This window comes from Odontomachus brunneus, unplaced genomic scaffold (genome assembly GCF_010583005.1).
Source record: "Odontomachus brunneus isolate Ranch 3 - 2012 unplaced genomic scaffold, Obru_v1 Obru_scaffold_076, whole genome shotgun sequence".
Lineage (NCBI taxonomy): Eukaryota > Metazoa > Arthropoda > Insecta > Hymenoptera > Formicidae > Odontomachus > Odontomachus brunneus.
Genome location: NW_022639526.1, coordinates 175,860 through 197,660, shown reverse-complemented (window position 1 = coordinate 197,660; position 21,801 = coordinate 175,860). Strand labels below are relative to the sequence as shown.

Sequence of the window (21,801 nt, the reverse complement as noted above, 5' to 3'; positions counted from 1 at the left end):
CCTCTTCCCGATTTTCTATGATATTTATTGCCCAACGAGAAATATAGAATCGTTCGTGCAAAATGTCTCAGCGGAAAGTATTTTACTATTCTATTTCTTTGGACGTACATTCTAGTTATATTTTTACAAAAAGGTACCGGCTTCGCGTCTCTTTTCACGCCCCTCCGAGTTTCTCCCGCCCGTTGCTTCACCGACGATGTTTTCGATCGAACAGGAAACTTAATATCTCGAAAAATTAACATTCTAGTGTATTTTAGGGTCGCCACGGCGAGCGACACGAGAGAGGCAGATTCGCGGCGTTTTCCGAAGGGCCTCTCGTCGTTAGAAGGAAACCCAAAAAACAAAAAGAAAGATAAAAGAAAGGGCAAAACCGCCTGAAAAAGAATTCGTCAAAGGACTGTATGTTTAAATGATTAAGGCCCCGTCACGGAAATATGTATTTTCGTATGAAATCGACGGAGAGAGAAAGAGCGAAGGGAACACACGCGGACGTTTAAAGGATTAACGGCGTAATCGCATTTTTGACTTTCGTCCCGCCGATTGCGATTTTATTGCGTCCCGGGGTGCAGCGAGCGCGGTGCCCTCGTTGCCGATAACGAGATTCGCGAGTCGCTCGTTTCGCGCGGCGCGCACTTTTTGCAGGCCCCTCGGCCAGCGTGCAAAGAACGGCGACGATGGTGGAGGAGGAGAGAGAGAGGAGGAGAGAAGGAAGGACAAAAAGAAGAGCGGGAACCCCGAGAGAAAAAGAGAAAGAGAGATACGTGTATGTATATATATATATATATATATATATATATATATATATATACAAGGGCGCGTCAACGCATGCGGGGGTGGTGGTTCACGCGCGGATTCGGTCGTCCTGGTAAGAGAGAAAATCGCGGGGGCGGAAGGGGACTGGACGGGATGGTGGGAAACCGAGTTCGGCGGTGGCGGCGGCGGGGCCAATTGTTAATTAAGACGGCGGATTGCCGTGCGGATTGACAATTTGCAATTGTAAAATCCGTTCTCCTCGTGTAATCTCGTCCGTCTCCCGCGTCGCCCGGACGCTCGCTCACTCGCTCGCTCGCTCGCTCGTTTCCAATCGCATGGAAATTGTTTCGCCCGTGGAGTTTTCCACGTGCCGCGGGAAAACGAATTTCGAAGAAAAGTTTCAGCGGGGCGACCGAACGGACGGTCGGTCGGACGAGCAAGTGGACCCCCCCCCCTCCTCCGCGTCGGGGGTGTCCCGTAGAAAAGGCGGAAAGCTTGCTCGGGCAGTTGGACGCGCGCAAGCTGAAAAAAGGAGAAAAAAACGAGGTCGTCTGTGTTTGAGGCTGAATCGGGGATGTCGTGATAACAATGCAAATGCGAGTCGACAAATAACGGTATGTAACAATAATTGGCCTGATAATACGAATAGAATAATAATGATAATAATGATAGTAATAACAGCAACGCGGATCGTAGTGATTTGTTTTAAATGTAATACGACCGCCGGGAAATGCGCTTTGCACGGTTTCGCGTTATTTACTCTCGCTTTGTAGAAAAAATCGATTAATATTTATAGCCGCGTCCTAAGTATATACACTGTCCAAATGACCACAAAATAGCCGGGTTAATGTCGTTCTCTCTCAAGAGACGTCTTTCTCCTCTCTTCTTTTCTCTCTGTCTCTTTCTCTCTTCCCTCCTCTCTCTCTCTCTCTCTCTCTCTCTCTCTCGTCTTTTTTAAGGAAAATATAAATATTTTCCTACGCAGTTTCTTCCGAGGAATGGGGGCTCTGTGTCGTTTGCGCGGGGAGGGAGGTGTCGAGAAATAATCTGAAGTAGGTCGATCGTATTTTAAGTCGACCAAGTGTATACACCTCGGTGAACAGGGCCAGCTGCACCCCGAGATAAGAAGCATCGCCCACGTCACGTTCCCCATGGAACGAGCGCGTCGTTTACCCCCCACAATTCCTGCGACTTAAACTCTCGTTCTCTTATTTTTCACGCGGATCGCTCAGTCGACCGGACGCTGGCGATTATCAAATTACGTCGCAGAGTGAGGAATGGAGCCATTCTATTACCTCGACATTGTCGATATTTTCTCACTCATCTTCTTTCCTACATGTTTTTTCTTTACTTTCGTACACACGATAGCGATTCTGCTCTTAAAGTGACGACAGTGCTGCGATTTCCGAGATTTGGAATTCGCTTCTCGGAGGTACCATTCGGCTTTTTCATCCCACCGACGCGCACGAGAGAGTCTCGAAAGGATTCCGGGATTTTCCGCGCACGCACGAGAGGATGGGACGAAGCGAAGAGCTGGTTTAAACGCTCGCGAAATAACCCGTCCGACAGCGTCGCGACGGACGGCTCGTATCGCTTTAAACAGATTCGATCGAAACCAATCGGTGGCTCGTTCCCGCTCGCGGCCCGGTTCTCGTTTCACAGCCGCGTGAACAAATCACTCGTTCCACCCCCGTGCGCGAATGCGAGAGGGGAGATCCTTGGCTCGCTGGAGCAGCAGGTAAGGATCCTCTCGCAGTTTCACGCCAGCCATCAGGACCATCAGTGCTACCGCACGCCATCCGTAATAATCGTAATCTTAACCGTTCGCAAATTCGGCCAATTCCGTTTTATTTTATTTCCCGAAATATACCGCGCTTTCAGTACCCGCCCCTGCTTCTCTCCATTTCCAGGAAGTGACAGCCAGAGTTGGCTGCTATTCGATTATTCAAATCTTGAAAGATTAAGTTACTAAAAATATCTTAAATATAATTAATTAAAAATTAATTAAAGTTTTAATCGTTCGCGCGCGCGCAAACTCGACGAGAGAACAATTTCGCCTTTTATATTTCGCGAAATATCGCGTAACATCGCCTTTTCAATTCCCACCTCAACTTCTCTCGGCTTTTAGAAAGGGACTTTGAGAATTGGTTTGATATATATTATTAAAATTTTGAGAGAGAGAGAAATATTAAATTATTAATTAAATTAAATTATTAAAAAGTACCTTAAATATAAATAATTAATTAGAAATTAATTAAATCCCCGATTCCCCACGCACAAGTATCAAAATCAATTCGGTCTACGCTGCAATTTTCTTTTTTCCGTCGTTAGTATATAAACTGAAGTTCGAAGGGAGGAGGTTTACTCCGCGAGGTGAATTTTGCGAAGAAATTCGCGATGGCGAGCACGGGCGACAACGCAACCTCCATGGAATCGTCGAAAAGGTCCTTGGACCTCGCGAGGAAGGAGCTGCGGTCGTTATTGGGGAAAATGGACGAGCTGGAGCTTCCCGTTCGAGCGTGGCGGCTGCTTGGCGCGCGTTCTCGATTAAAACCGATGAAGCTACGCGCGAGGCACCTGTGGATCTTGCTGATCGCCACGTGGATGACGGTGCAGGTCGCACGGAACCGCGTGCAGACCTATCGCCATAGCAAGGTGAGAGATTTCCGATTCGCGCCTCGGGTCGATGCATTTTTCTCTTACCAAAATTTGGTAGACTCAAAACTTGACTCTTTTACGAATCGAGTCTTTTTTTTCTTCTACTCACGACTACTAATAACGAATCAGAGATCGCGGATCGTTCAGCCAAATCGCGAAAATTAATCTGTTCATTCTCCGATTATCTGAAAAATTTCCTCACATTGGTAGAGAAAATAATGAAGAAATAATGAGAAAATAATGAAAATAATGAGAAAATAAATAACTGGAAAATAGGAAAAAATACTTGTTTGATCGATACTGAAGACATTTATTTCAATCTCTTCAATCCTTTTATTTAGGTAGGAACAATTGATTCGACTTTGAAGAGCTACGATCTTAAGAAGATGTATATTTTCTCAGTGCAGAAATATGTATATTTGAATGTAAACGCAAATATGTTGTCAGTATCCATTGAAAATGAGTATTCTTTGAAGATATTTCTTCTCGCAATTATAGATTAAGGTTAATGTATCTTGTCGGGAATAAGTAGGCCAAGAGAATGCAAGAGTCTGAGATAGAAGTTAATTATTAAGAAATTAATTGAGAGGTTAATTGCGTCGCATGGGCGATGAATGGGTGTGGATCGCTTTTTCAGTGCTTGATAACGGCGCCCTCGTTTACGCAAAAAGTTTTCCGACCGCCAGAAGACTGCTCGATCTGCCAGGACGTTCAACAGGTTGACAAGCTCTCCGCCATCGATCCAACGATTTTCGAGCAACGGTACCGTGCAGCACGTAGTTATCCGCGTATCGTTAACGCCCGCTGATTTACGTACGGCGTCCCGTCGCCCGTCCTCGAAGAATCGATCGTCACCCTCCCGTGACGCCCGCGAATTTGTTCGCGCCTAATTAATTTTCCAATGTGTGATCCACAGCTCGGACGCCGCTTACAAAGTTGCATCTGTGCTTTATTTGCAATTGATTAATTAATTAATTTGTCCGCGACGCCGTGCTAAAATTTCTCGAAGGGTCGCCGCGACCAACAAAAATTTGTCTATTCGATATATCTGCACATTAAGGGTCTTGATTAATATTATCACGTCATTAAGAGGATTGGAGGGTCAGATTGCCTGAAAATCGTGCTTGTTCTTTCACAATTTTTTATGACAAACTGAGTGAATATGCGAAAGTGTTATTTTGACGTGTATTTATACAACATATAAAGAGAAGAAAAATATAATTTTGATGATCAAATACTCAATATAAATGTATGATACATGCAGTTAAAATATATTTCGTTTTTCTTCTCAAGGTCGTTATTTTGCAATAATATCTTGTCTTTAGTGATTCAATTAAACTGAATTTGTGAACCACTATAATAGAAATTGAGTAAAAGTTAACAAAATTGCAAATATCTTAATGGAATATCATTAAATTTTCAGTTCTTTTATAGTAAAAAAATTAATATTTCAAAATTAAATATTTTCACGAGTTTGTAAACGATAACGACAAGCTTATGGAAATTTTCACACGATAACGACAAGCTTATGGAAATTTTCCACCTAAAAGCTTAATTGAACCATCGAAAGTCAAGATGTTACTGCAAAATGATGATCTTGAAAAGAAAAACGAAATATATTTTAACTGCATATACCATACACTTATATTAAATATTTGATTATCAAAATTACATTTTTCTTCTCTTTATATGTTGTATGTTGTATAATATACGTCAAAATAATACTTTCGTATATTCATTCAGTTTGTCATATAAAGTTGCGAAAGAGTAAGCACGATTTTCAGGCAATTTGACCCTCCAGTCCCTTTAATTGTGACGCACTCGGTTCGTGGTTACGCGTATCTTCGCGATCAATCACGGCAAGAATAGTTCCTCCGTGTTCACGAGTCGCTTCATTTGCAAACAGCTACGCGTATTCCGGCAAGCCGGTAGTGATAACGGACGCGATGATGAACTGGACCGCGCCTAAGGTGTTCTCCTTCTCGTTTCTCAAGACTCTCTATCACGGCGAGGACGCCAACTGCCAGTTCTTTCCGTATAAGACGGAATTTCACAGCCTGCAGGACGTCTTCGACATGAATGACAGTCGAGCCACGATGGAGAAGGGCACGAAGCCTTGGTATGTCGGATGGTAAGCAACTTACAATCGCGTTTTACCCATTAAAATAATTATTTTATAGGCATTTTTAATCGAGGAATCCATTTATTATTATGTATTATCTTTTGGTTCGTTTGATCTGGTTGGTTGCGAAGGGCTTTTCGTGTCAAATAAAGCAGAAAACAAAATTATCTAATTTCGAAGAATCAACAATTTTATGAATAAAATATCTATATATTCGATAGGGTTTTAGAAATCTAACTTTCTTTGTATATATCCTTTTAATATCCGTTACTTCGTACGAAAATTTGATAGAATAATAACAAATTTTTTTAACTCATCTGATATTTGATTTTTACAGACAGAACAGTCTCAAATCAATATTAAAACTATTTCTATATTTCCATTAAAAATGGATAATCGAGAATTAGATTATCCTCTTTCACTCTTTGGTTGGTGTAAAAGATTTGTCGTGTTGGTGAAATAAAGTGGAAAGCAGAATTATCCAATTTCGAAAGATTAATAATTTTTCTGAATAAAATGAGCAACATTTACTCAATATTTTTTTTAGAAATTTAATGAGAATTTTGTATATTTTCTTTCAATACCTAAACTTTGTGTATAAGAATTTGATAATAATAAATTTATAATAATAAATAATTAATAAATTAATAAATAATTATAAATTTATAATAATAAATTTTTTGAACTCACCTGATATTTGATTCTTAGAGACTGAGCAGTCTCAGATCAATATTAAAACTATTTCCACTAAAAATGGATAATCAAGAATTATTCTCTCTCATTCTTTGGTTGGTGCAAAATATTTGTCGTGTTGGTGAAATAAAGTGGAAAACAAAATTAACCAATTTCGAAGGATTAATAATTTTTCTGAATAAAATGAGCAACATCTACTCAATATTTTTTTTTAGAAATTTAATGAGAATTTTGTATATTTCCTTTTAATACCTAAACTTTGTGTATAAGAATTTGAATAATAACAAATTTTAAGAATTAGATAAGAATTAAGAATAAGAATTAGAATAATAACAAATTTTTTGCACTAGCCTGATATTTAATTCTTAGAGAGAGGGGGAGGAATACCTCAAGTCGGCTCATCAGAACTCTTTCTAATAAAGTAAATAACCGAGAATCAAGTGTCGAAAACATAAAAATAAAACAAGCAGTGACGGACTTGGTGGTAATCGGAAACTTAAGCACGCGGCGCATTTTCACGGCTTCCGGTGCTTCCTCGAATCACCAACGTATACGCATACAGCACGTTCCGCTAACGAGCTTACGGAGAAAAGCACTTTTGCGCGTCTAATACAGCATGGACGATCGGCGTGGTGCTCGCGGAGTCGCGACTCAAAATTATGATCGATAGCCCGGCAAAGCGTCTTGTTCTTGAAAGAAACCAGGTCGAAATGAAAAATTTTAAGGGAAGCGTTTCTTCCCCCTCTCTTCTCGAGTCGAAATTCAGATTCTACTTGAGCTCGTGAATATCGAACTTGTAGACAAAACAAGAATGTCGAGATATAGCATTTCTACACGGACCATTGCACGATTTTAATGCTACAAAGAGTGCGGCCAAGTTTAGCCCCATTTTTTGTAGGTTTGAAAATAGTCATAATTTTGATTTTTTTTTAAAGCTTATTGCGAGTAGATTCCAAATATATAAGTATCAAGATGGCGCTCCACACCGTTTCAGAGAAAAATGAGTCCAAAAGAGTCACCTCCGTAAGTGAAACTCCTCTCGGAAGTGAAACTCTTTTGGACCAAATCTACTCGCAATAAGCTTTTAGAAAATACCAAAATTATGATCATTTTCAAACTTACAAAAAATGGGGCTAAATACCTATGGCGGTTTGGTCGCATTCTTTATTCCTGTTTTCTCTACGTGGAGACTTAAAGAGATGCTGAAGTCGATGACGAACTCGAAAAATGTTGATAACGCAGAGACCATTGTCATACAATCACGCTATCCTTTTCGTATTTTTTGTGTAGAACCTCCTAAATATGTGTTACTTTGTTTTGTCATGTTCAGCGAAAAACATAATCACACACACATGTGTAGAAATCTTTCTACAAATTTTTCCGGCATTCTTAAGCCTCTGAATTCAAGTGCGAAAGTATAGCAATGTTCTTTAAAATTTTTCTGTTTCGAGTATCCACACTTTCGGTATGTACAAGCTGCAGAACTTTTTGACTAGACAAATGTTACGTTAACTGACAGTTTGAGATTTTGCATTAAAAATTTTTTTTTCGTTTTCGTATTAAGTAATGGTCCTATTTAATTTTGCGCGTTCTTCTGTCGCGTAAAAATAACTCTGTACAACCAATACGACGTGAACTTTGTAGAAAAATGTCAGCATTCCGTCGATAAAGTTTTCAGCTTCAACGTTCCCTTAAAGAGCGACTAGTCGAGAGCGTTTACCTGAGTCGAAATTTTTATTCTACATTGGCCCTGCAAATTCCATCGAACTTGAAGAGTCAATGAAGAATTCCGAGATATACAAGCTACGAACTTACCTTGATACTGCAAATGCTCGCTTGCTGTTTTCTCCGTGAAGCTCGAAGAGGCGCTCGTTCAAGGATCATTAGAATTCTTTTTATTTTTATTATTTAAATTATTTTTTACTCGCGTGTGAGGGTAATATCGGATTATCTCAATAATTTAATTTTATGATTAGACTGCGGGTCGCCCGGAACAGTCGCGATTTAACAATGAAGATTCGAGATTTGATGTTCAACACAATATTTTCGAATGAAATATAACGAATTTTACACACAGAAAAATGCATACTGCATTCAAGTAAATGTTACACTTGTTTAAAGTGTTCCATAAGTTCATGTATTCTCAAGTCTGTCATAAACATCAAATCTTTTCACAACATACACTTTGAGCACTAATAAGTTTTAATTACGAATATTTAATTAAGACAAAAATTCGTTTGCGTTTACTATATTGTGAGAAAAGAAATATTTATTAATTTTTAGATATTTTTTCTCTCAGTGTACGCAGAGTCCAATGGACATTTTCTTCTATAAAGTTTTGTAATATTCTTGTAAAAAAAAAAAACAAATTTTTCTTTTAAGTACATGATAATGAGCTGTTCTCAAATTAGTGTTGGATATGTTTTAAAAATATCATCAAGAGAATATTTTTTGAAAGTAATCATTGCTTAAAAGAAGGAAAGTAAACTGAATAATTGCTTTTCTTAGCAATAGAATATTTTTTTATGTTTAGAAATGCACGACGCGAATTTCATAATTACTCGAAACAGAAATTATACGATAATTAACAATGAGCGAAACGTGGCGTTATCATACATTAATATTAATTGGCAAATATAAACCCGCGATTGGCAATTGGTGAAATGTGACTATGTCGGAATAAAAATTATATAGATAAATTATATAGATACAATGTTAAATTATTTAATAAGGATTAGCGTAAATGGGTAAAAGACCAAGACTTAATCTCATCTCTTTGATTTTTCTTTTTTCTCTTTTTTCTTTTTTTACGGAAGTTTTGATGAGATTTGTAGCTCTTAAAAGAGCTGATATAAAGCTGGAAAAGTAAAAAACACGGTTAGACATGTGTCCAATAATGCTGTTTATCAATAGTGCTTCATTTTTAGACTTAATTTATGCAATAAAAGAAACTGACAAAACAGAGAGCAAATCAAAGCTGTTTCAACAGAATCGGACTCGCGACGAAAGAAGCATTATTAGACGTGAAAATTAGCACTTGCGACATATACATCATATAACACTAAGGCCGGTATTCACAGAGTTGTGAATTATTTGAGATCTTTGATTGAGAACATAATTAACTATAGATTCGCATTCAGGCACCGTTACCCGGCTGCTGTTTGAATCGACGTTTGTTGTACGAAATAATCTAATAAACACAGGTGTACACGTTGACGATTAATCGGAGATCAATGAAGCTACAATTACATGTCGAATGATGACAAACTGCGAATGCCGGCCTAAATTTCGACTCGGGTATTCCTTTATCCGCGGTAAGCTCGTAAAACCGAAAACTTCGCGTATAATAAATGATTTTTTGGTGTACCTTGAAAATATATGACGCACCGTTGTCCGCCTCCCGACGTACTGCGTCTTGGCTTCTCGACTCTGGCTGCTCCGTCGTGGCACTGACACTGACACTGACACACGTGTAGACGCGGTTCAATCGGAGAAACACGTGTTAAATAACACGATGCCGACGAGAGACTAACTAAGCGTCTCACAAGGCCCGATGAAATAGTCTAATCACGAGACGTAACGCGTCGACACATGGTCCGTGTTATGTATACGTCACCAGTTCGGAGCTGAATGTAAACATCTGAAAAAATAGATGACACCAAGATAATTTTCGTGAAAGCCCCAAACATTTCGATTATGTGCTCGCCTGTCAATTATTATTGATGAGCCACGACGGTTGCTCCTATTTATTTTTGCACGTATTTTCATCACGTAAAAGCATTTGTAATTCTACACAACCAATACTACTAATTAAAAAATGCAGAAAAATGTTAGTATTGCGGATGGTGAAGTTTTCAACTACAGCATCCCCTTAAGCAAAACGTTATTTATGACTGAGACAAATCCCGAGGAACAAGAGGCATCTAAAGAAACCAACGCGGTAAAAACAGACAACGCGAGATAAAAATTTCTATTCATTTGTCTAACACCGTTACGTTCGCGTGTCAGAGGCATTAACCCTCCACATGATCGTATGTTTTAAGTTATACGATACAATCCGCGCAATTTTGAACGTCATAACTGTGTAGAAATTCAATATTTTTGACCAATCTTTCCCAGAGGCATATAAAAGCTTCAGTTATAAAATTGTAACGCAATAAAAAGTTTACAAACGGATCTGTTTTGAAATTTTCCCGGATCCCTTGCTGAAATTACTGAGTAATTGAATATTTGTTCGAGTTTCACAAACCCAACACTGCGCGGGATTAAAAGACTCACAGCAGACTCTAATTTTCGACTCGGATCACTGTTAAACATAAATTTAGATCTCTCTCTCTCTCTCTCTCTCTATTATCTTAGGAGCAATTGCGATGACAAAATCGGCGCTATATTGAGACAGCATTATCAGCGACCGTATTTCCTGCCTGCCACTGCCGAAAGCGAGAAAACCGACTGGATTTTCATGGGGAGCCACGGATACGGCGCCCCGATGCATGTAAGTATCGCGAAGAGACGCGTGCGCCGCTTCCTCGGGTAATGAATTCGTCAAAATTAACATTCCACTTAGCAGGGGAAACTTACACGAAAAAAAGAATGGTTGCGTCAAGTAGAAGATGGTAAAGTATGTCATAGCTTTTATTTCTGGCTTCAGTAACCAATTCTTAATTACATTGACTTATATAATATCATACATTAGCACTGTGATTCATTACTTGAAAAAAAATGCATTTTTAGACAACAAATCGGTAGGTCAGCACAACCAAGAATTCTTAAAGCCAAAAAAAACTATACCATATTTTACTGTTTTTCTGGTTGAAACGACTATTTCATGTATCATACCGAAAAAGAGACTCCGAGCACTTGGGAGCTCTGATTTGTTAATTTAGCCCCGTTTGCATGTCATTGTAATTTCCACGAATGTGTAATTAGCGCAAACGCGATACCGAGGACACGAGCGATTTTTCTGTTCTATTTCCACGGTGTCGTTGATAAAGCATTGCGGAAAATATGAAATCTTTCGAGGTGGACGACGTGGAGCATCCCTCCTGGCAGGCGCAGATAAAGGGTGAAAAATTGTGGATTTTGGAGCCGCCGCGCGAGTGTCATTATACGTGCAAGAGGTTAGAAGTGATAGTGCAGCCCGGCGAAATAAGTGAGTCGCTCGTTCGCTCAATAAACGCCCGATAACTACCGACCGAATTAATTGCAAATAAAATCGATCGGATTAATTGCAAATAAAACCGCTCGTTTTATCTCGTATTTAGCAACGAGCACGTTTCACGGCTCGGAAGTCACGTTTGTCGCGAGGAAACACTCCGCCACGTTTTTTAAGGTAGTTGTTTCCCAACTGTGGTAGTCAAAATTAGATTTCAAATAAAAGGTTCAACAGCCGATAAATTTTTTTAAGTAAAAGTGAAAAATAGATTTTTAAACATTATTAGTTCTCTCAGAATATTAAAAATCGATAAAATAAATGAAATGATAGAAAAAGAAACAGTATGCTGAATTGCGTTGTAGTCGCGGAACTATAGATCATAGCAACGTCGCATCTCTATTAGCGTTATGCGACGCCAAACTATACAACGTTGCCACATCCGCAAAACATGGTCGCGAACGAAAAAGCAAAAGCCAAACTTATTTTTGTTGATTAATCATACTCTAATAATGTACGGTCAATTTCGCTGAGACTGAAGTATGTACTTCAGTAAGCATTCAATTAATTTTGCCCAAATTTTCGTATTAACTCTTATTGTAGGTTATTTGTAGCTGACAAATGCACATTTACGTATTAGGGTATTTATCTAATTTAGCGGCTTTATCTCCGATTTCAATGAAAGTAGGCTCAATCGACGCGTTTTTGTTAAAGAAACAACTTTTTTATTTGACAAAATCGTCGGTCTCTACTACGAAGCGAGATATTAATAGACAAAGTTGAGGGTGCGTTAGGTTAGAAAATCTGTCATACCGTCTATCTCTACTGTGTGACTGGGGGGCTTCGCCCCCCCAGACCCCCGCATCGCGGTGGGGTGGGGGCCGCAGTCTTTTGTGTTTAAGCTAAAGAGTGAATTTCTCACAAAAGACTGCGGCCCCCACCCCGCCGCGATGCGGGGGTCTGGGGGGCGAAGCCCCCCAGTCACACAGGTAGAGATAGACGGTATGACAGATTTTCTAACCTAACGCACCCTCAACTTTGTCTATTAATATCTCGCTTCGCAGTAGAGACCGACGATTTTGTCAGAGGAAAAAGTTGTTTGGCATGCAAAAACGTGTCGATTGACCATATATATATATATTGATTTTTAAGGTGAAGCCGCTAAACTGGATAATTACCCGTATTAGTTTTTATAGCGCTATGTAAGATATCGAGAAAAAGAGTAAACTATAAGCGGTAATTTCTCGGACACTATACGAACCCATATTTAATACACATACGTATTAATATCTAAATTAATTTTGCTTCAAGTTTCAAGAAAATCTATGTCTTCACTGTTTTTGACCAAACTACCTTAATGTTCAGTTCGACACGAGCAAAAAAACTGATGTCTTTCGTACTTACATGACTGCGTTACTCGATTTACTTCACAAAAGGACAATTTCACGTTCATCCGAAGCGCAACAATTTCCTTTTTCCAGTGATCCTTGTTTCAGGTCGCTACGACGTCTACAAGCGGAGTTATTGATTTTTATATCGATCCGTTCTAGATTACTCGGCGTTATCGCTGCAGCGGGCCGCGGATCCGTCACGACGCGATGCGAATGGAATGCGAAGCGCGACTGTTACCCCCACCGTCACGTTACGCAGCACGCGACGGCACGACTCGCTCTACCCCCACTCCGCGCCTCGCCCACTTACTCGCTACCGCTACGCGATCATTTAAACCGTACGCAGCGCGCAGGCGAAAGAGCGAGCGTCGAAACGCGCGGTTTTAAACGAGTATAACACGCGAATAAAACGGCGTAGCGACATGAGACAAAAAGGAGTTCGAACGCTTGAAGTTCACTCATTTGCACAAGCATGCAGAACGGCCACTTTCTTAGCTCTACTCCACGGAAAAATGTACGCTTTTAATTTCAACTAATAAATTTGTATCTCACAGTAAATACATTTTAGCTAACTCTTAGCAATGACAAGAAAACGATTAACCCTTCGGCTAAAATCGAATCAGTGAGATTTAGTTGGTGTTACCAAATCATTTCTTCGCGTGTATGTATACGTGTGTGCTTTTGTTGCAGTCGTTCTGGACACGAACAGATGGTATCATCAGACGAAAATCGTATCCAAGGATATGAGCATCACCATCGGAGCCGAGTACGATTGAAACTTACGGATTAATATAATTGTGTGCTACTCATTAATTATACCGATACTCGTTCGTTATACTGATAATAAATGTAAAATAATTCGCGCGATAAGCCGAACAACGAGTTTTTGTGTTTAAATGTACAAATGAAATAAATTGTGTAACGTAGTAAAACGCACTGTACATTCAGAGTCGAAATTTTGATTCTATATCAACCCTGCAAATTCCGTCGAACATGAAGGATTCATGAAGAATCGCGAGGTATAAATCTATTAGCCAGCAATGCGCTAATTGTATAATTTACTCAGCTATAGAGATATAGAGCTATAGAGAGATAAGCAAGTGTTAAATAATTTAATAAAGATTGATAAAGATAAGTGGGTGGAGAAACAGCAATTTTTATTCTCATAATCTCTCTTTTTATTCTCCTGACGTTGGAGAATCCCGTGGGATCTGTAACTCTTGAAAGACCTGACAAGATGCTGCGAAGATAAATGCAACAGTTATGTATCCAATAATATTGCTCGCAAATCGAGATTTAAATTTGAATTCCGTACAGTAACGAGGTCAAACAGGAATGAAATCGTAGTCACAACGTTTATTAAACGTAAAAATAAGCGCTCGCAAGACATTAGATTATCTGAAAGAGGTCGGTATTGTGAATTATTTAAAATAATGAGAAGACTGATTAATTAATAGATTCGTATTCACGTTCTGTTACTTGACTGCTTGAATCATCGTCTCTTGTACGGAATAATGTAATCAGCATGAGTGCAGGTTGACGGGTAATCAAATAATTTCAACATGAGGAAAATGGCATTATATAACCATTATCGCAGCAAGATAGGACAATAACCTGTGCTAGTTTGACAGGATTTGTATGATTAATATGGAACCAAAATTTCGACTCGGGACGTTGCTGCGATTAAACATATGATTATTATGACATTTCCATTCAATAATTAATCTATCCTGCATATCGTCGTATATTCGAAAGATAATCGTGCGTCCCTGCGTGTGCAAATGTGTGTAGAATAATAAAACGAAGTCGAATACTCTGGGAAACGTGTAACGCGCGCTACTTAAGTATTTAACATTACTAAAATACTCTACAACGCGAAATCATCTGAAGAGGAAAAAAAAGGATGAAATTATATTCGAAACAGGCATCACACTACCGACACGGCGGCGCTTTGAGCGATCTATAATTCGCGACAGATTTCGAGACAGGATTCTACTAGCGAACAGAACACTTCCAGAAACAGACCTCCAATTATAGACACGTGGGAATAGCTCGCATATCCGCACACGAGTCTCCTAACGACTTCGCGAAACCCTTCTTCCCGTTCAGACAAGATATCAAAGTTCCAAAAGAACTTTCCAAAATTCTGAGCGAGAAAAATCCAAGAGGACTTTTCAAAATTCTGTGCACGAAGTATCCAAGATCTTCCAAGATCCTTAACGTGAAGAATCCAGAAAGATTTTCAAAAATCCAAAGCCCCCGAAACAGATCGCGTCCAGAGCAGGTCGCTGAGACTTCCCCTGATTAATCCGCTCTTTCCACTCCCTCCCCCCCCCCTCCCCCGCTCCTAATTACCATTAATCGCCCGTCATTCTGGCCGCTATTAACGGCTATTGCGTCATCGAGTCGCCCATTATTTCTCAACGTCGTCCGCGTCGACTCTTCTACTTGACCGCGCTCGAGCTCGTCCATCCACCGTGACGCACATCCACCGGCGCGCGTCGCGTGCTGAATTTCACGGTGCCCAACATGCACACGTGTGCGTGCGTTAATCACGCGCTCGCACGTAGCCGTGGGCTCCGGGAAAGTGAAAGGGAAACGGCCCCCGGTACGGCACGGGCCCCCCTCATGCAGATGGCGAGCCGGGAGTCGCACCTGGCGGCAGGTGAGCCCCGCCGTGGGGGCTGCCTCCATTACGGACAGGGGACCCGAGGCTTCCTCAACCTCCTCACCTCCCCTCCGGCCCCTCCTGCCGCCCGTTCGCCCGTCACACAGTGACGGAAGGTCGGCCCCTATCGTTCACCGAGTCGCGCGAGCGATCATATGTTGGCCACCGGCCGACCGACGTCGGAGAACCCGACGAAACGACGGCCGATCCGCCCCGTTCACGCAGGAGTCGCGGAGTCCCGCGGGAACGTTGCCGCGGAGGTTGCACGGGACGGTGGGGCTTCTTGCGTTGTTTCTTCAGCCTGGACATGCGCGAGCTTGCCAGAATCAGAACCGGAGTGGTGTGTGATTTTCTCTTTTTCTTCTCTTCTACTTTTTATATTCCTTTTTATTTTGCTTCCTTCTTCTTTTTCCCCTTCCTTCTTGCCGAGGGTCGCGTACAAAAGTGTCTGGCCGAGTTTCAGCTGCTGTGGACACACTAGGTGAACGGGAGGGACGGGAGGGAGGAGAGAGGGAAGATGGTCGCGCGATAAATATAGAACTCGAGTGAAGCGAAAATGTAGAGCGGAGTTAGGGGTTGGTTTATCGGGGCGAACGCGCCAAGAAAATACGTACGTTCCTCTGCACAACGGAGAGAGGAAGGGTGTCGTGTCGATGTCCGCCGTTCTTGCGGGACACCCGGGAAAGCCGGAAGTCCGCGGGATTCGCGGAAACGAGTTTGACTTTTATCGACCGCGCACCGTCGCGGTGGCGATGTACAACACACATGGCCGAGCGGGGCTTAATTAATTATTGTTAATATTTAGCGATAACGTTAAATTAATCGTAATCATATTAACCGACATTAATATTAGATGTTATTAATTTAAATTACCAGTCGATTAATTATGAACCCCGTATTAATTTTGTCGAAATGGGCAAACTGCGCGCGAGAGGCACGGCAGCGCGCTTCCTCAGGAATACCACCGATGCCGTTCAGTCGGGAGTCGGGAGTGTCCCCCTCGTGTGAGAAGATATGTGGAGATTCCTCCGGGGAATCGATATCGGGGACCATAGGACGGCCGCGTGAAAGGTTAACGCACGTACTCGACGCACGCAATTAACTCAGACACGGATTTTTATTAATAATGGCGATCGATCACTTACGTATCATTAATGGGAGCCTCTCTTTCTCTCTCTCTCTCTCTCTCTCTCTCTCTCTCTCTCTCTCTCTCTCTCTCTCTCTCTCTCTGAGCGAACCGTCCGACGCGACGGTCGCGTCCCCCATGCGAAATGCAAATCGCGTTCGCGGAAAGTCAATTTGGAAAATTAATTACAAGTGCCGATTAAAAATTATGCGAATCTACGCGAGATCCAATAAGAACAAATATAGAGACGGTTCTCCCCGGCGAAATCAAATATTTCTCTTCAATCATCGAGAATGTGTAATCCCGTTCAAGAGAGGATATCTCCCCTTCCTCCCGCTCCCCCTCTCTCTCTCTTTCTCTCTGCCTGCTCCTTCCTCCCCGATAGGATTTTTTATCTGGGAAACGTTGCTTGGATTTAATTACACGTGAGTTGACAGATATCTATACTCGCGCGCGCGTATCAGTCGTATATTAGTGACAGGGATAAATAAACATTTGCGAATCACACGAGTCGGATAATGTCTTTTGATCGTGCCAGGTATATGCGGCGAAAGCCGATCTCTCTCCGGTCTTTTTTTCTCTTCCCTCCGATCGAACTTGCAGTACTTGCAAGAATCTCAAAAGCAGCTGTTAAGGGCTCTGAAAATTACGGGGAAGGAGAGAGCGGAAGGGGAGATATATATATATATATATATATATATATATATATATATATATATATATATGTATATAGAGAGAGAGAGTGAGAAAGAGAGAGGAAGGTGGGGTAAAGAAAGATACTTTGACGCGTCCGATGTATCGACGGTTCGCGTACACACGTACATACAAGTCGCTCCAGTTACGCCAACGAGCATGCCCGGTATCGTTTGCGTTAATTACGCGGAATAGCGGTATCTTCACTTTCATGTCCGACCTGACGTACGATCCGTACGAATGTTTGCAGCGGCCGGATAGCTAATATCGGCCAAGGAGAGCGAATTCACGAAATGACTATGAATATTAATGGAGAATAATTCGATCTCTCGCTGCTGATGAGCGCCTTTTAAAAGCAAATCTGGGACACAGCCGTCGTGTTTTATTCAGCTTTTATCCCCCAATAATGTCACCAAATTATCGCGCGTCGCGTCCTTCTGAGTCGAATGAAGTGGAAAAAAGAAGGAGGAGAAAAGAAGGATCGGTAATGATCACGTAATAATTAATGATTCGTGCTTTTTGCATAATCTTCGAAGCTCCTGATCTCTCCTCCTATTCGCAGCTTTGGCTCAGGTCTCACGGCCAGCTAACGCTTCGTCAGAATTGACAGCCATTGCTATTTGCGCCGTGACCGTTTGTGACAGGACGCTAAAGTGACGTGGGGTGCGACATTTGTGAAATTTGGACGAGAGAACTTTGTTTTAAATTAAGAGAACATCATTCGGAGAAGTAGTATTGATATATCTGTGTGTAACACCACGATTATGCTGCGCATATAGTCAACAGTGATTTTCAGTTGGCCGTAGTTACGCAAGAATGACCCACATGACGTACGTTTCGAGAAAAATGAAGGTGGAAATTTGACGGACGATTTCAAAAGTACGGACAGTACTAGAGTTCCTCATAATCCTTCCAAGAAGTCCTTCCAAGATTTCCTTCTCTTTCATAAGTACTTATTAACAAGCTTAAAAAAAAAACAGACAAACTGACAGAGAATAAAAACTGTTTTTTAATTAAGTTTAGCAACTCATAAGGATCTTTTTTTTTTTTATGTAGAAAGACCTATGGACTATACCTATTGGTTACCAGAATAAAAGATCGTAACTTTGTAGGCTGCACATAACTGCTGATAAATTCTGACAATTCGAAGCGTCGCAACTTTATTCGAGGGCAAACCGACTCGCGTTTTCCCGTCTACGCGAAATAACGGAGAAAAAATCTTCTTCCTCTTTTTTCCCTTTTTTATTTATGCGACAACTTCAGCGCGTTCGTACTTTCCTGCGTTATAAGCAATCATCCTCTTCCGATCATGCGGCCAAGTTTGCGGAGTCCCACATAATGCGAGCGTAATACTACGCGCGCGACGCGAGTGATGAAATAATTATAGATATCGATTTCTAAAGAAAGTGTACGGCCCTCTTGACGAGGGAAACGGGAGGACGCACCTGCGTTCTGCGGCCGCTAAAGAGCTAGTTACATTGTTAAGCGAAACGTCATCGCGGGGGCGGAGGGCTGCGCGACCACGTTGCGTTCGGAGATCCGCGTCAACTCGCGTCAACACGAGCCGTTGCGTTTTATCGTTGCGAGCTATCGAGAGGAAGGCGGTGCGGCTGCCCCCTCCGATTTAATCGCATTTGGCGCGACGGAAACGCGCGGGAAGACTCCGTTGGTTCGCAAAAATCGCCAAAAATGGATCGAACCTCGCCGATCGGCGAGCCCCTGAATCGATTTTCTTCTGGCACCTAGAATCGCGCTCGCCCGACATTCTTTATCTACTCATCTATTTATTGACGAGAAGTTCCTCTTTAAAAAAGAAATAAGGAAGAAGAAAATATTGTACCCTTTAAGAAGGATAAAGGGGAAGCGAGGGAGAAATAGAAGAAAGAAAAATTGTAAAAATGATCATTAGACAAGTTCGGAACCTAAAAGTCGCGACACTCGAGAACAACATCGAACTAAAATAATTTGAGGCGCTTTATCCAATTTATGCGCAGTGTAGTTGATGTACTCGAATGTGGGTCACAGTCGTAGACGCAAACACACCCACACACGCGCCCACATGTATTTACGCGATATCCACGAGACGGGATTTGCGCGGGCAAATTTTTGGGTGTTTATCCGACATTCTCACTTTCGTTCTTGTACTGTCAGAAAATCTGACAGAGAAAATTCTCTCTCTCTCTCTCTCTCTCTTCCATGGAATATATTATTTATCAGACACCACGCGGGGAAGAAACCGTGAAGTGTTGTGTGTAAAAATATCGCAAAACGGACGAAGTAGGTCACGCCCTTAAGAAAAAAAAAACAGGTGATTATTTATGAACTCGCCTCGCAATTGAAGTAAATTATATTTAGTTCGAGTCGATCTCTTTCTCCCTCTCCCTCCCTCCTCTCACACGATAACGTATTCCTACGTTTCTTCGACGTTCTCTCGTGAGCGTGTGTGATTGTATTTGAACGTTGTCAGGTACATTGTGTGCATTAATTGAGGATACACACGGCCGAGATAAGCATCCAATTTAACGAAGGAAAAATTTCCAGGATTGCCGCGACATCGGCACGACACTGACGGGCGAATTAATTTTTTTGAATATGTGTGCGCAGCTGTAAATATGTATACTCGAAAAAAAAAGACACGACAGTGGCAACTATACAAGCTTTGTATGCAGAATCAATGTACATAATTTGTAATAAATTATTTGGTTGAGAGAAAAAATATATCCAGAAAATAAAAAATATTCCGTGGATACTAATAATACATCTACTTGCGCCATTATGAAATACCTTTCAAATAAGAAAATATGCATTTTCGTAAAACCTTCTCACGAAAGAGCAACTGTTCATTCTATTTAAATAAAAGGATTTAAGTCAAATATATTAACAGTGTCCAACAAATAAGTCTTTATTTTTTAGATCTTATTTTATCTCATACTTAATAAAGCTGAATAGTTGCAAGAAGCGTAGTTACTACATGTCGTAACCATGCAGCTTTAATCGCAACAACTAAAGAGTATATTGAAGAGTTTATTGAATCATAAACATCCATTTCACTCACAAAACTCGTACACCTGTGATTAGTGCAATTGCCACCACTTTGCCTCATACGCACTGACGCTTATCTCGAACATTTAATACATTTTCTACATGCAGCTACATCGTACAGCGTGTACGCGTGCGTGTGTATGCAGCAGCGTGCGCATTTCGCCGCGTCCCTCACGCGTACGTTCAAATTTGCATTTACAGACACGAGCTCGAAATCGTCCATTCGCGTTTTCCGCGGACGTCGACGATCCATCCATTCTGGACTCGAGCAAAGACGAAGCTCGCGATCGGTGAAGCTCATCGAAGATACGCGCGGCATACATATTACACGACGTGTACTTCGTACTCTTCACTGCAGCCCTTTTTCCCTCTGTGCAATTTGCAACGCGCGACCGAAATATTTATTCGTCATCCCGCGAATACGCGTGTCGCCGTGCAGCGATTTAAATTCTACGACGGGCAGAGAGAGATACAGACAGACAGACAGACAGACAGAGAGAGAGAGAGAGAGAGAGAGAGAGAGAGAGAGAGAGAACACGGTGCCGTGTGTTGTAACAATGGCAACGATTGAACGCGAGAAAGTCGATGTCGTCGTCGAAACCCACATAACGTCAGCGCGTGCTGTTCATCGATCTCACGCGCGAGCTTCGCTGTGTGTTTCCGTGTGCGAGATGCGCGCATACACACAACGTATACACACACACACACATATATTCGACATACACGCCGCACCGACGCTCACACGGAAGAGGAGAGAACCCGAGCGTGCAAAGGGGTTGGTCGCGCGCGCGCGCGCGCGCGTGTGCGTGTGCGCGCCTATGTACAGGTTGTACATACATATCGGTCGGCGCTATCGATTTTACCCATGTGGAACTTTCCCCTATCCCCGCCGGCCGCCCCACTCGGCGTCGCGACGCCTCGTATAGAGCGCGATATCGACGTTACATCGCACAGCTCTCACCCTCCGCACGCCGTTTCCATCCCTCCTCGTCAGCGGGAACCCCCACCTCGGTCATCGGGGAAACTACCCCCAGGGCCGTGAAACCCGAACGTCAACTCGGGCCCCGATGCTCCGTGGCGGAACCGGCGAACGCGAAGAAACCGGTAGGCATGCAGTCTTCAAAGATGAATGTGTCGTAAGGTGTAATGTAATCATGACAGCGGAATATGCGAATTAAATTCGCAAGTCACAGACCTGCAGAGTCGTGACTCGTGAATTGAATTGTCATTGCGGAGAATATCGACGTGTATGCTGGTGTGTGTGTGTGTGTATATGTGGGCTGAACGTTGTAACGGAATCGGAGGAAATTTCATGCGGACTATGTCATTTGCAAGTGTTGCAAAGAAATCGTAACTGTTAAGGGAAACATACTATGATGTTGTAGCATAACGCATATATCTTACCTTATGCCATGACGTAATTATATTATAGGAAACAATATCAGCATATATATATATATATATATATATATATATATATATATATATATATATATATATATA

The 21,801-nt window shown here is 41.7% G+C and overlaps 1 protein-coding gene across 2 annotated transcripts; it reads left to right on the top strand.

Moving 5' to 3' along the window:
- Window positions 1–2,515: 2,515 nt before the first annotated feature.
- Window positions 2,516–13,646, top strand: LOC116847325. 2 transcript variants are annotated; one of them, XM_032822211.1, is made up of 7 exons: window positions 2,516–2,554; window positions 3,085–3,408; window positions 4,049–4,173; window positions 5,318–5,542; window positions 10,586–10,721; window positions 11,249–11,378; window positions 13,460–13,646. In XM_032822211.1, the coding sequence occupies exons 2-7, from the start codon at window positions 3,151–3,153 to the stop codon at window positions 13,543–13,545; spliced, it is 960 nt and encodes a 319-aa protein (XP_032678102.1). In that variant the 5' UTR covers window positions 2,516–2,554; window positions 3,085–3,150; the 3' UTR covers window positions 13,546–13,646. The 2 variants fall into 2 exon arrangements, with proteins under 2 accessions (XP_032678102.1, XP_032678101.1); XM_032822210.1 differs by having other exon boundaries at window positions 2,527–2,554; window positions 3,035–3,408.
- Window positions 13,647–21,801: the final 8,155 nt, after the last annotated feature.

Bases quoted from the DNA above. Each gene is read 5' to 3' on its own strand.
- LOC116847325 (XM_032822211.1), top strand. From the start codon at position 3,151: ATGGCGAGCACGGGCGACAACGCAACCTCCATGGAATCGTCGAAAAGG. The intron at 4,174-5,317 runs GTACCGTGCAGC...ATTTGCAAACAG, and splicing joins CCAACGATTTTCGAGCAACG to CTACGCGTATTCCGGCAAGC. The intron at 5,543-10,585 runs GTAAGCAACTTA...CTATTATCTTAG, and splicing joins AAGCCTTGGTATGTCGGATG to GAGCAATTGCGATGACAAAA.